Here is a 13,513-nt window from a genome sequence, read left to right as displayed (position 1 = left end):
GCAAGAGTTTTTCTAGGTACCCCTAAACAACTAAATTTCCTTTTGATCAGCTTAACTGCCAATGTTCTGACTCCCATCTTAGTTATAGAAAGAATATAGCTGACTATTTCTAGATACTTATCTGTCTGGAGATCCATTCTGGAGAGTGACCAGGCCTAATATAAACTCATACTAATCGTCAAGGCAATTTAACCTTAGGGGTCAAAGATGTCATCTTCACTTAGATCAGTAAACTGACTCCAACACAACCTCAAATGGTGACATAGAAATGCTGCTTTAAATATGACTCTGTTCAGGGAAGCATTAGTTCTATGGTCATGAGCAATGGTTCAAACAACAACCCTGAAATATACAATTATGATTTCATTGCCAACATACATCTATAAGTTGTCAAAATGACTTAGCTATTATACTGGCATGCTTTATGCAGAAAACTAAAATGCTAGCAGTTTTGCTTACTCTTTTATTCATGGGGCCCTCTGAATCAAGCATAGTCATTTTTCCCTTTTTACAAATAAGAAAACAAGCATAAAGACATTCAGTTGTGTGCCTAACCAAGATCAGGTTAGTAACAGAATTGGGATATGAATGTAGCTTTGTATGTCTTCAGAGTCTAAGTTCTCAGCCATTACTGTGATGGGAATTCTAAATCTTTTTCATCCAAAATGACAAACCCACCACTCTTGTCATTTTCTTTTTTCCCTCTCCATGTAAAAGATTTTGCAAATACTCAGCCCACAATATACCCTAATAAAAGATAAAATCTGTTGTATTTTTTTTTTAGGGTACTGGGACTTGAACTCAGAGCCTTGCATTTGCTAGGCAGTTGCTCTACCACTTGATCCATATGTCCCGCCCAAAGATCCATTTTATAAAATTGTTTCTTAATTATGGGACTAAATCCTTTTTACACTAAATAAGGTCAAATTCTCCATTATTTTGCAAAATTCATGGCCACTCATTGATACTGTGGCCATGAAAAAGATAAAATGTTTATCAGGCTCTACCAAGAAGCCCACAGTGTTGCACAGGATAAAGCACACTTCAGTCTACCACCAGAGCCAATGAGCCATGTTGCTTCTCCAGGAAGCATTCAGCAACCACAGAGGAGGGACATCAAATCCGTCTGCACTGACCCTTTAACTGCTAAAAAAACATCGGCCTGGCTTTTATTGGCAATGTTTGATCACTTTTTTTTTTCTTGCTTTCTTTGTTTTGTTAGTTTTACTATGGTAAATTATCTAACACTAAATTACACACAGATCAGGGACAGAAACAGCACCAAGTGGAGCAAAGGGAAGACAAAAAAGGGATTCTCCCCTCCAAAATAAATTAAAACAGGATTCAGAGGGAAATGAAGAAAATGGATACCCAGCTCCAGACTCCAACAAAACAGAAATCAACTATGCTAAGGAACCCAACGAAGCCCACAAGAATAATCTGAAAGAAGAAATCCTGCAAGTAATCACTGAGAATTTCATGGAGATGATACTAGACATGGTTAACCAAAACGTACAAGAGGCAGTCAAAAAATTCCAAGACAAAGAGGCATAACTTTGACCCCTCCACACCTCCAGCCGGCACAGAGAATCTCCACTTCACGTTAAACAGAGAAACCAGGAGGGCCCCCAGGCCACCAGTCGCCAACGCCCAGACATCTTGGGAAGACGCGAACCAGGTGAGCTTCACGGTACCGCGGTGCTCCCACAGACAAGCCTGGGCCAGAGCAGCATAGCTTCCTGGACAGACTGACTCCACCCGGGGAAAAAAAGAGAAACTGAGTAATAAGCAATAAGAACAAATAAGACACACAAGAAAGAGGGTGGGGCGCACTGAGCGCCGAAGATTGGGGGAAGGGAACCCTTCCCGGGACTGTAAATAAACAAGCCGGGCAGGCTGGAGAGCCTCTGGCAGGAGCATGGGCACGCACCCAGCAACCAGGAGTGGGAAAGCTTGTGAGAGTGGCAGAGGGAGGAAAACTCCACAGGAGAGGAGGGAAGACCCACTTCCCACATGAGCTGTAAACAAACATGGTGGCTGGCAGGAGCAGCAGCACCTCCCAGTAATCAGGAGCAGGAAAGCATGTGAAAGCGGAGGTAGGAGGAGAACTGCACAGGAGAGGGGGGAAGACCCACCTCCCACATGAACTGTAAAAAAACATGCAGGCCTGAGAACACGGGTGCAGTGTCACCTTTCCCAGTGATTGGAAAGGGGAAAGCTTGTAGTAGAGGCTCATGCACAGGAGAAATCTGAGCAAACAAAGCCTGCAGGGACAGGTGAGTGCTAAGCTCACCCCAGAGATCTGCATAAATAACGCCTCCAGCAACAGCAGGCTGACAGCAGCGGGCAGGCAAGCCACAGCTGCAGATACCATTCTCAGAACTATCTCCAGACTCTTTTTTTTTTCTTTGTCGCCCTACCTTTGATGAGAGAACAACCGAATTACACCTGCAAGCTGAAAAACTTACTGAAACTGTATTGCATTTGAACTTGGGACACTTGGTGGGGTTTTTTTGTGCAGGTGTGTGTAGTTTTGTTCTATGTTATGTGTCCCCTTTGATGAGACAACTACAGAACAACATCTGAGGCACCATCTCCAGGACTGGAGACTGAGACTTCACTGCATTTGAACTTGGAGGCTTTCTGGTTTTTTGGTTTTTTTAGAATTTTCTATTTTTTCATTTTATTTTAATACATTTTTATAAATAGATTTTTCTTTCATTGACTTATTTTTTATTTTCATTCTTACCTTGATTTTTTTTTTACTTTTGATTTTCAATCCTCTGTCTCTCTAATGTCTGTTCAGCTTACTGTCGATTAGTACACTAAAGCTCCCTGTTAATACTTTTGAAATCTTCTTGTCTGATACCTTGTTCTGTTTTCTCCCTCCAGTCTGTGTATTTGTTTTTCCCATTTCTTTAACTTCTTGCTTTCCATCTCAGCTCACCTTTCCATTCTAAATATTACCATTGTTATTATTACAAACTAGAAAATACTTAATTGCACACAGTACAGGGAGAGTAACAAAACCAAAGACAATGATGGGAAGACAGAAAAAAACAGGGAAACCAGTTTCCCCACAGCAAAAAACTAGTACAGGAACCAGAGGGGAATGAAGAAAACAGGTACTCAGATCCAGACTCCAACAAAATGAAGATAAACTATGCCAAAGTACCCAATGAAGCCCACAAGAATAATTTAAAAGAAGACATGCTACAGGTACTCAATGAGAATTTTATAGAGATGATACTGGATAGGGTCAACCAAAATGTACAGGAGACATTCAAGAAATTCCAAGACAACAAAAATAGAGAATTTGAAAGAACAAAAGAAGAAATAAAGGAAACCATAGAAGCACTGTATAAACAACAAAGTGAAAGAGAGACACGATGAATAAACAGATAAATGAACTCAGGACAAAAATAGACAACATTAAAGAAGAAAACTGCCAGGATATGGAAAACCTCAGAAAAAAGAACGAAACAGAACTGGAAAACAAAACGGAAGGCCAATCCAGCAGAATAGAACAAACAAGAGACAGAATCTCAGAACTTGAAGATGAAATGGTAATTAAAGGAAAAACTGAAGAACTATTAATTAAACAACTCAAGACCTGTGAAAAGAAAATGCAAGAACTCACCGACTCCATCAAAAGACCAAACTTGAGAATCATGGGCATCGAAGAAGGAGAAGAGGTGCAAGTGAAGGGAATGCGTAATATATTCAACAAAATATTAACGGAAAATTTCCCAAATCTAGAGAAAGATATACCCATACAGATGCAAGAGGCCTCCAGGACACCAAACAGACCAGATCAAAATAGAACTACCCCACGACATATCATCATTAAAACAACAAGTTCAGAAACTAAGGAAAGAATATTGAAGGCTGTAAGAGAGAAAAAACAAGTAACATACAAAGGTAAACCCATCAAAATCACAGCAGACTTCTCAACAGAAACATTAAAAGCAAGAAGAGCATGGGGTGAGATCTTCTGGGCACTGAATGAAAATAACTTCAACCCCAGGATACTCTACCCAGCAAAACTATCATTCAAAACAGATGGAGCAATAAAAGTCTTCCATGATAAGCAGAAACTAAAACAATATGTGACCACATAGCCACCACTACAAAGGATTCTTCAAGGGATTCTGCACACAGAAAGTGAAACCCAACTTAACCATGAAAAGACAGGCAGAACCAAACCACAGGAAAAGAAAAAGCAAGACAGTAGAGAGTAACCTCAACTTAGGTACACACAATCAAACCTTCAAACAACTAAGACAACAAAATGACAAGAATCACCACATACCTATCAGTACTAACACTTAATGTTAACGGACTTAATTCATCCATCAAAAGGCACTGCTTGACCAAATGGATTAAAAAGGAAGATCCAACAATTTGTTGCTTACAGGAGACCCATCTCACCGACAGAAATAAACATAGGCTTAGGATGAAAGGCGGGAAGAAGATTTACCAAACCAATGGCCCCCAAAAACAGGCAGGAGTAGCAGTACTTATCTCTGACAAAGTAGACTTCAAACCTACATTGATCAAACGAGATAAAGAAGGACATTCCATACTAATAAAAGGGGAAATAGACCAAAAGGAAATAATAATTATCAACCTGTATGCACCCAATGTCAACGCACCAAATTTCATCAAACATACCCTGAAAGACCTAAAAGCATATATAAATGCCAACACAGTGGTTGTGGGAGATTTTAACACCCCATTATCATCAATAGATAGGTCATCCAAACAAAAAATCAATAAAGAAATCCAAGATCTAAAATATGCCATAGATCAAATGGACCTAGTTGATGGCTACAGAACATTTCATCCAACCTCTACACAATATACATTCTTCTCAGCAGCCAATGGAACCTTTTCCAAAATAGATCATATCCTAGGGCACAAAGCAAGTCTCAGCAAGTATAAGAAAATAGAAATTATACCATGCATACTATCTGATCACAATGCAGTAAAAGTAGAACTCAACAACAAAAGTAAAGACAAAAAATATGCTAACAGCTGAAAACTAAATAACTTATTACTTAATGAAGAATGGATCATCGATGAAATAAAAGACGAAATTAAAAAGTTCCTGGAAGTCAATGAAAATGAAAACACAACCTACCAGAACCTATGGGACACAGCTAAGGCAGTCCTGAGAGGAAAGTTTATAGCCATGAGTGCATATATTAAAAAGACCGAAAGATCCCAAATCATGACCTAATGATACATCTCAAACTCCTAGAAAAACAAGAACAAGCAAATCCCAAAACAAATAGAAGGAGAGAAATAATAAAAATAAGAGCTGAAATCAATGAAATAGAAACCAAAAAAACCATACAAAGAATTAATGAAACAAAAAGTTGGTTCTTTGAAAAAATAAACAAGATCGATAGACCCCTGGCAAACCCGACTAAAATGAGGAGAGAAAAAACCCAAATTAGTAGAATCAGGAATTCAAAAGGGAAGATAACAACAAACACCATGGAAGTCCAGGAAATCATTAGAGACTACTTTGAGAACCTATATTCAAATAAATTTGAAAATCTTAAAGAAATGGACAGATTTCTAGATACATATGATCATCCAAAACTGAACCAAGAGGAAATTAATCACCTGAATAGATCTATAACACAAAATGAAATTGAAGCAGCATTCAAGAGTCTCCCCCCCAAAAAAAGTCCAGGACCTGATGGATTCTCTGCTGAATTCTATCAGACCTTTAAAGAAGAACGGATACCAACCCTCCTTAAACTGTTCCATGAAATAGAAAGGAAAGGAAAACTGCCAAACACATTTTATGAAGCCAGTATTACACTTATCCCAAAACCAGGCAAAGACACCTCCAAAAAGGAGAACTATAGGCCAATCTCCTTAATGAACATTGATGCAAAAATCCTCAACAAAATAATGGTAAACCGAATTCAATAACACATCAAAAAGATTATTCACCACGACCAAGTAGGCTTCATCCCAGGGATGCACGGGTGGTTCAACATACGAAAATCAATAAACGTAATAAACCACATTAACAGAAGCAAAGACAAAAACCACCTGATCATCTCAATAGACACAGAAAAAGCCTTTGATAAGATCCAACACCATTTCATGATAAAACCTCTAAGAAAAGCAGGAATAGAAGGAAAGTACCTCAACATTATAAAAGCTATATATGACAAACCTACAGCCAGCATTATACTTAATGGAGAAAAACTGAAACCATTCCCTCTAAAATCAGGAACCAGACAAGGATGCCCACTATCTCCACTCCTATTCAACATAGTACTGGAATTCCTAGCCAGAGCAATTAGGCAAGAAGAAGGAATAAAAGGAATACAAATAGGTAAAGAAACTGTCAAAATATCCCTATTTGCAGATGACATGATCCTATACCTTAAAGACCCAAAAAATTCTACTCAGAAGCTTCTAGACATCATCAATGGCTATAGCAAGATAGCAGGATATAAAATCAACATAGAAAAATCATTAGCATTTTTATACAGTAACAATGAGCAAACTGAAAAAGAATGTACGAAAACAATTCCATTTACAATAGCCTCAAAAAAAATCAAATACCTAGGTGTAAACCTAACAAAAGATGTGAAAGACCTCTACAAGGAAAACTATACACTTCTGAAGAAAGAGATTGAGGAAGACTATAGAAAGTGGAGAGATCTCCCATGCTCATGGATTGGTAGAATCAACATAGTAAAAATGTCGATACTCCCAAAAGTAATCTACATGTTTAATGCAATTCCCATCAAAATTCCAATGACATTCATTAAAGAGATCGAAAAACCAACCATGAAATTTATATGGAAACACAAGAGGCCACGAATAGCCAAGGCAATACTCAGTCAAAAGAACAATGCTGGAGGTATCACGATACCTGACTTCAAACTATATTACAAAGTAATAACAATAAAACAGCATGGTACTGGCATAAAGACATGAAGACCAGTGGAACAGAATAGAGGATGCAGATATGAAGCCAAACAACTATAACCAACTTGTTTTTTGACAAAGGAGCTAAAAATATATGATGGAGAAATAGCAGCCTCTTCAACAAAAACTGCTGGGAAAACTGGTTAACAGTCTGCAAAAAACTGAAACTAGATCCATGTATATCACCCTTTACCAAGATTAACTCAAAATGGATCAAGGATCTTAATATCAGACCACAAACTCTAAAGTTGGTACAGGAAAGAGTAGGAAATACTCTGGAGTTAGTAGATATAGGTAAGAACTTTCTCAATGAAACCCCAGCAGCACAGCAACTAAGAGATAGCATAGATTAATGGGACCTCATAAAGCTAAAAAGCTTCTGTTCATCAAAAGAAATGGTCTCTAAACTGAAGATAACACCCACAGAGTGGGAGAAAATATTTGCCAGCTATACATCAGACAAAGGACTGATAACCAGAATATACAGGGAACTTAAAAAACTAAATTCTCCCAAAACTAATGAACTAATAAAGAAATGGGCACGTGAACTAAACAGAACTTTCTCAAAAGAAGAAATTCAAATGGCCAAAAAACACATGAAAAAATGCTCACCATCTCTAGCAATAAAGGAAATGCAAATTAAAACCACCCTAAGATTCCACCTCACCCCTGTTAAAATAGCCATCATTAGCAACACCACGAACAACAGGTGTTGGCGAGGATGGGGGGAAAAAGGAACCCTCTTACACTGTTGGTGGGAATGTAGACTAGTACAACCACTCTGGAAAAAAATTTGGAGGCTACTTAAAAAGCTAAACATTGATCTACCATTTGATCCAGCAATACCACTCTTGGGGATATACCCAAAAGACTGTGACACAGGTTACTCCAGAGGCACCTGCACACCCATGTTTATTGCGGCACTATTCACAATTGCCAAGTTATGGAAACAGCCAAGATGCCCCACCACTGCGAATGGATTAAGAAAATGTGGTATCTATACACAATGAAATTTTATGCAGCCATGAAGAAGAATGAAATGTTATCATTCGCTGGTAAATGGATGGAATTGGAGAACATCATTCTGAGTGAGGTTAGCCTGGCCCAAAAGACCAAAAATCGTATGTTCTCCCTCATATGCAGACATTAAATCAAGGGCAAACACAACAGTGGGATTGGACTTTGAGCACATGATAAAAGCGAGAGCACACAAGGGAGGGGTGAGGATAGGTAAGACACCTAAAAAATCAGCTAGCATTTGTTGCCCTTAACACAGAGAAACTAAAGCAGATACCTTAAAAGCAACTGAGGCCAATAGGAAAAGGGGACCAGGAACTAGAGAAAAGGTTAGATCAAAAGGAATTAACCTAGAAGGTAACACACACGCATAGGAAATCAATGTGAGTCAATGCCCTGTATAGCTATCCTTATCTCAACCAGCAAAAACCCTTGTTCCTTCCTATTATTGCTTATACTCTCTCTACAACAAAATTAGAAATAAGGGCAAAAAACTCTGCTGGGTATTAAGGGGGTGGAGGGAGAGGGAGGGGGCAGAGTGGGTGGTAAGGGAGGGGGTGGGGGCAGGGGGGGAGAAATGAACCAAGCTTTGTATGCACATATGGATAATAAAATAAAAAAAATTAAAAAAAAGAGAAAAACAAAAGACCAACAGAATCATCAGTCAAGCCAGGAGTGGTAGTATGTCTCTGTAATCCCAGCTTGGGAAACAGAGGAGGAGGATCATGAGTATGAGGCCACCTTGTGCAAGAGTTAGCAAGACCCTCTCTGAAAACAAAAAGTGTAAAACAGAAGGGCTGGGAGGTATGACTTAAGTGGTAGAGTGCTGGTCTAGCATACAGTGATTCCCTGGGTGAAATCCCCAGAACTGTAAAAAAAAAAAAAAACAGACAATATATTGACCACTACTGACCAAACCTTTACATTAAACATTTTAGAAACACAATGCTTGGTCTGGTGTCTCTTATCCAATGGTAAAACTCCATTTCTAAAGCAAAGAATGATAAACTATCTAATATTCATAAGAAAGTTTCTAGATATGAGAGAGAAGGACATAATATGCATAGTAAACCTATCACAATTTCAGTTCACGCTGTCTGCTTCAAATTTACACATTTCAGTAAGCTAGTCACCACTCTCACTTGTCTATTTTGCTTATTCATAACGACTGTTATACTCAGCACAGGTATTTGTAAGAATGAAAACTTTATCATGCATTCACTACATATTGCAAGGCAATAGGAAGAAAAGCCATTTTCTTACAAATACATTCTCAATTTTTTCCTAATAAAGCACAAAACAGTGCATTTCAAGAAAGTTACTAATATATTAAGTTCTTATCTTAAAAGTTGCCTATTTGCAACTAGATTGACTGTTATGCAAATGGATATAAACCCCTTTTCAACAAAGAAAATTAATCATATGAAAATAATTTATGTGTAGAACTAGCATCAAAAGGCTAAAAAAGTTATGTTCTGGTCTGTTCAAAAGATAAGTATTGGTTAAAATGGTATTCATTAATCTTAAAATTACTTTAAAAACTTTACAGACATAGTATTGGTATTGATTAAGCGACTAGGGCACTGGAAGCTGACAGAACCAACCATGTGTACAGGTCAGATAGTCAGGTTGGTATTATGTCTTCATCATAGAGATAATGAAAGGATTAAATGAGGTAGTATATGTAAGGAAGCTGAGGCACCACATAGTAAACATTCAATAAATGTGAGCAATGATGATAATGATCATAAATAAATGTGATTATTTTAATGCTTATATGTTCACCCTTTAATAATAATCAAGTATCTTTGCACTGATTTACTTATTCTTATGTCTATGTTTATGTCTCTCTGAGGTTTATAAAAGTGGAAACAAATAGGATAAGGTCCATGACTCAATTTAAAAGTATATCTTATTCTGCTGATGTCAAAAGCCAGAGGAAGACACTAGAGTGGGAATCCTGGGTGAAAATGGAAGTTGTATTTCACCTAGAGCCAATAATTTGTATAGGTATTTCTTTTTTTTTTTTTTTCTGAAATGCTCTTACTTTGATGACATCTTCTAGGAATTTTTATTTCTCTTTTATGGAGGAACAATTATTCGAAGTACAATTTGACCTAAATTTTTGTTCCTGTTTAAAGCATTTAAAACCAAATGCAGCACCTATTTTTTAAAGTCATGTTACATGTGGAAGACACCATCTTTCCACAGCTGTATAGGTATTTCAAAGACTAAAGCTGATAAGCCTATTATACTACAAACACAAAAGACAAAGGGTTTTTCAATAAACAGAAATTTAAAAGTGAAGGATTAGAACATGAGTAACAAATAAGAGGAATAATTATTTTGCTTGGGATAGGAGTATGAAAGGATTACCATCTACCAGGCTAGCTCAGAGAATAAATCTTAAGTTTTCAGCAACTGCAAGACAAGTAATCCTGTGATATTCACATGATATTTCTGAAATAAAAAGCCACTGTTAGAACAAAACAATGGAGTACACCATGCTACATTATCATTTCAGTTAGAAAGCAGTTGGCCCAACTATCAGAAAAAGATTCCATACCAGGCAGTCCAAGAGAAGGAATTTAACATAGGAAACTAGTTACAAGAGTGTTGAGAGTGCTAAAATGTCAACAAGAGAGAATGAAGGAAGATTTTACCTCCCCTAGAGGCAGTGCACAAAAGAGATTGCACCCAGAAGACAGAAAACAGTGTTGTCTCATATAAGTTGGATCCAGCCATAGGCTAAGACCACAGAGAAATACTGCAAAAGGATACAGAGGTAAGAAATATCCTGGGCTTTCCCTTCTCATCTCTTTTCTAATTTCCACCAATGTTCCCACTGAGAAAACTCTCTTGGGAGTCAGCAAGTGTGAGGCCAGGAGTAGATTTGTAAACAAAGGAGCACACACGTAGCACAACAGGCAATAGCCAAGGAACCATAGGGATAGAAAACTATGACTCCTATCATTCAGAATTAAAGATAGCTCTAAAACAAAAGAAATAACTCCAATACTAGTTTTAATCAGGGTGACATTTGGAAATGCCACCCACTTATGTCCCCCAAGCACAAAGGGTAACTACTAAGATTCAAAGTCCTCCCAAAGGTGACTTTCTTTCAGCATGTGAGAAGTAAAAATGAAACTCATTTTTGGTAGCTCTTCTACTCTTGGAAGTGTTTATTGGATTGACAATATTTTAAATTGCCTAAGATATTAAAACTACACAAATACCACCTAATAATTTCATGATATCATAATATAAGGTCATCTTAGCATCAAAGAACTAAAAGGACATGTTCTCAGAATTCAGGACTGTCCCAAATACTATCCTGCCTTCATTTTCTTCTCATTTCATTGTATCACATGTAAAATTTTCCAGGATCAGCATAGATTCATGGAATAACATTAGATTATTTCACTGGGAAGTCCCCCAAAAAGAATATTAAAACTGCCTTGTAAAACTGAATGAGTTCTAGGGAAAGAACAACTAACTTCATACAATGTTGGCAATATTAATCTCAGGATCTTACTTTGTTTAAAATATGAAGATTAGGTTAGAACACTCAAAGACTTTTTTGGAGTAAGTGCAGAGATGCGAGTAGTGGCTTGCTCAACTCTGTCCCTAGAAAGCCTAAGAACAGGTCTCAGAAGTACTGATTCATAACCCACTGTGCACCTTCAGGCTATTGCTACTAAGTTGGAAATTAAAGGAACCTCAGTATTCAAAATAATGTCTAATTATTGGTACCACTGCCCCTCCTTCCCACAATCCCTTTCTCAGCTCACATTCATGAAGGAATGCATCCTACCAATGTAACCAGAGATTACAGCATCTGAACAACACTGATGACACTGGTAGCAGAGCCATCACCTCAACCTTTACTTTTCACCAACCAATTTTATCAGGCACTGTTATAAATATTGCATAGTGGAAGAATTTACCTTTCTCATTCATTTTTTGAATACTGTTTTATTGAAAATAACAATTTAATTATGAAAAGATAAAAAGGAATATACAAAAAGTTCTCATGTTATGCCAATGTTGGAGTCTCAATACTAAACTTCATAGAAAGTCAAAAAAGTGAGGGGAGAAAACATGAGTACAAACTATTTATAATGTTCCTCTCTTACAAGCACTGCAGAAGGTGAGGTGTCCTGAAAAGTCTGAGAGAGAATTCTAAGCAATAACTCAAAAGAGAAATGGCAGTTTATTTCTTCTTGGTCTTATAACAAGCAAGTGATCTGAATATTGCTCTTACTCAACTTTTAGTCTATTGTCAGCATTCTCACTATGCACTGCTTCAAAAAACAATACAGAACACACAGAAGTCCAAATGGTCAGAATATGTCACCTGTAAGAACTACTCACTAACAGAAAAGCTCCTGTCTTGTCTGTAGACTGAGATATCACATTTCTCTTCTGGTTGAACTTCCTCTAAAGAGGCAAATAATGTTCAGTATTCATTAATCTGAATAGAAGTTGTTAATTTCCCTAAATCACTAGATATATAGAAATTCTTTGTAATATTACTACCTTTCTAAATATATTGATGCACAAAGTTATGGACAGACACTATGTACCATATATGTTAATGCATACATATATGGGTGTGCACATGATTTCCTAGGATAAAGGGGGCATAAGGGATAGTTTTTTCTTGAGGAGAAACAAGGAAAACTGCATTTCCAATAATTGATAGATTGATTTTTTTTCTATGCTGTTCACTGGGGAGGGCTTTGAAAATAGAACTTCACATTTTCCCATCTTCTTACCTTCCTGTCATGATCTTCCTCATGAGCCTTGAACCCAACTGAGGGGCTGAAAAGTAATCAACTGGAATTGTGCAGCCTATTATCCAGAGGAGCCACATTTAAGGTGAGAGCAGACAAGAGTCCAACAGCTTCCATATTTACCCAGTGAAAAAGTAATTTTCATTGAAAAAGTTTAAGCACACTTCAAGGAAAACAAGTATGTCAAGGTTCTTAAAAAGAGCATATTACCTGATGTAGCTGTGAACTTGGCCATCTGCTATAGGAAGGAGTACCTGAAGACTTGTTGGCTGAAGTTCTCTGAGAAAGGGGAAAAAAAAAGATTTTATGCTCCCACCCAAACAGAATACATGGATTACATATTCATTGTCTACAGTTCCAGAAATTAATACATCTTTAACTCTGAACTTAATCTTTCTGTTTTATGTCTTTTAAACCATATTGTTCTTAGCAAGTGCAGTAATATGGACACTAGAGGAAAATATCCTCTACAGCCAAGTCTCAATTTATACTAGTGCTTGAACCAAAGCTTCTGCTGTCTCAGCTCTCTCTTCCATGATGCTGGACTAATGGTTTCTATATTCTTGTGAGGATCAAATATGAAAACAAGTATGAAGCACTTAGTATAAGAAGTAAATTCAACAAGCAGAAAATAATCCATGTCATTAGAAGTTTCCATTTGAAACAAAGCTAATGTACAAATATTCCAGTCAATAAATAATCTCATTTGAAAGTCAGTTATTCTTGTTATAAGGAGA

General features: G+C 37.2%; 1 protein-coding gene across 10 annotated transcripts in view; it reads right to left on the bottom strand.

Annotated features, from left to right (window-relative positions):
* The window catches only part of Rbms3 (RNA binding motif single stranded interacting protein 3), a 1,393,896-nt gene that overhangs the window by 1,078,433 nt on the left and 301,950 nt on the right, over window positions 1-13,513 (bottom strand). For all 10 annotated transcript variants that reach the window (XM_074074015.1, XM_074074014.1, XM_074074016.1 and 7 more), the window contains one exon: window positions 12,987-13,055. In XM_074074015.1, coding sequence (XP_073930116.1) covers window positions 12,987-13,055 — 69 coding nt within the window. The remainder of the gene's footprint in view (window positions 1-12,986; window positions 13,056-13,513) is intronic.

The sequence above is a fragment of the Castor canadensis genome, chromosome 5, assembly GCF_047511655.1.
Source record: "Castor canadensis chromosome 5, mCasCan1.hap1v2, whole genome shotgun sequence".
Taxonomy (NCBI): Eukaryota; Metazoa; Chordata; class Mammalia; order Rodentia; family Castoridae; genus Castor; species Castor canadensis.
The sequence above is the reverse complement of the archived record's forward strand: the minus strand, read 5'-3'. Positions and strand labels throughout refer to the sequence as shown.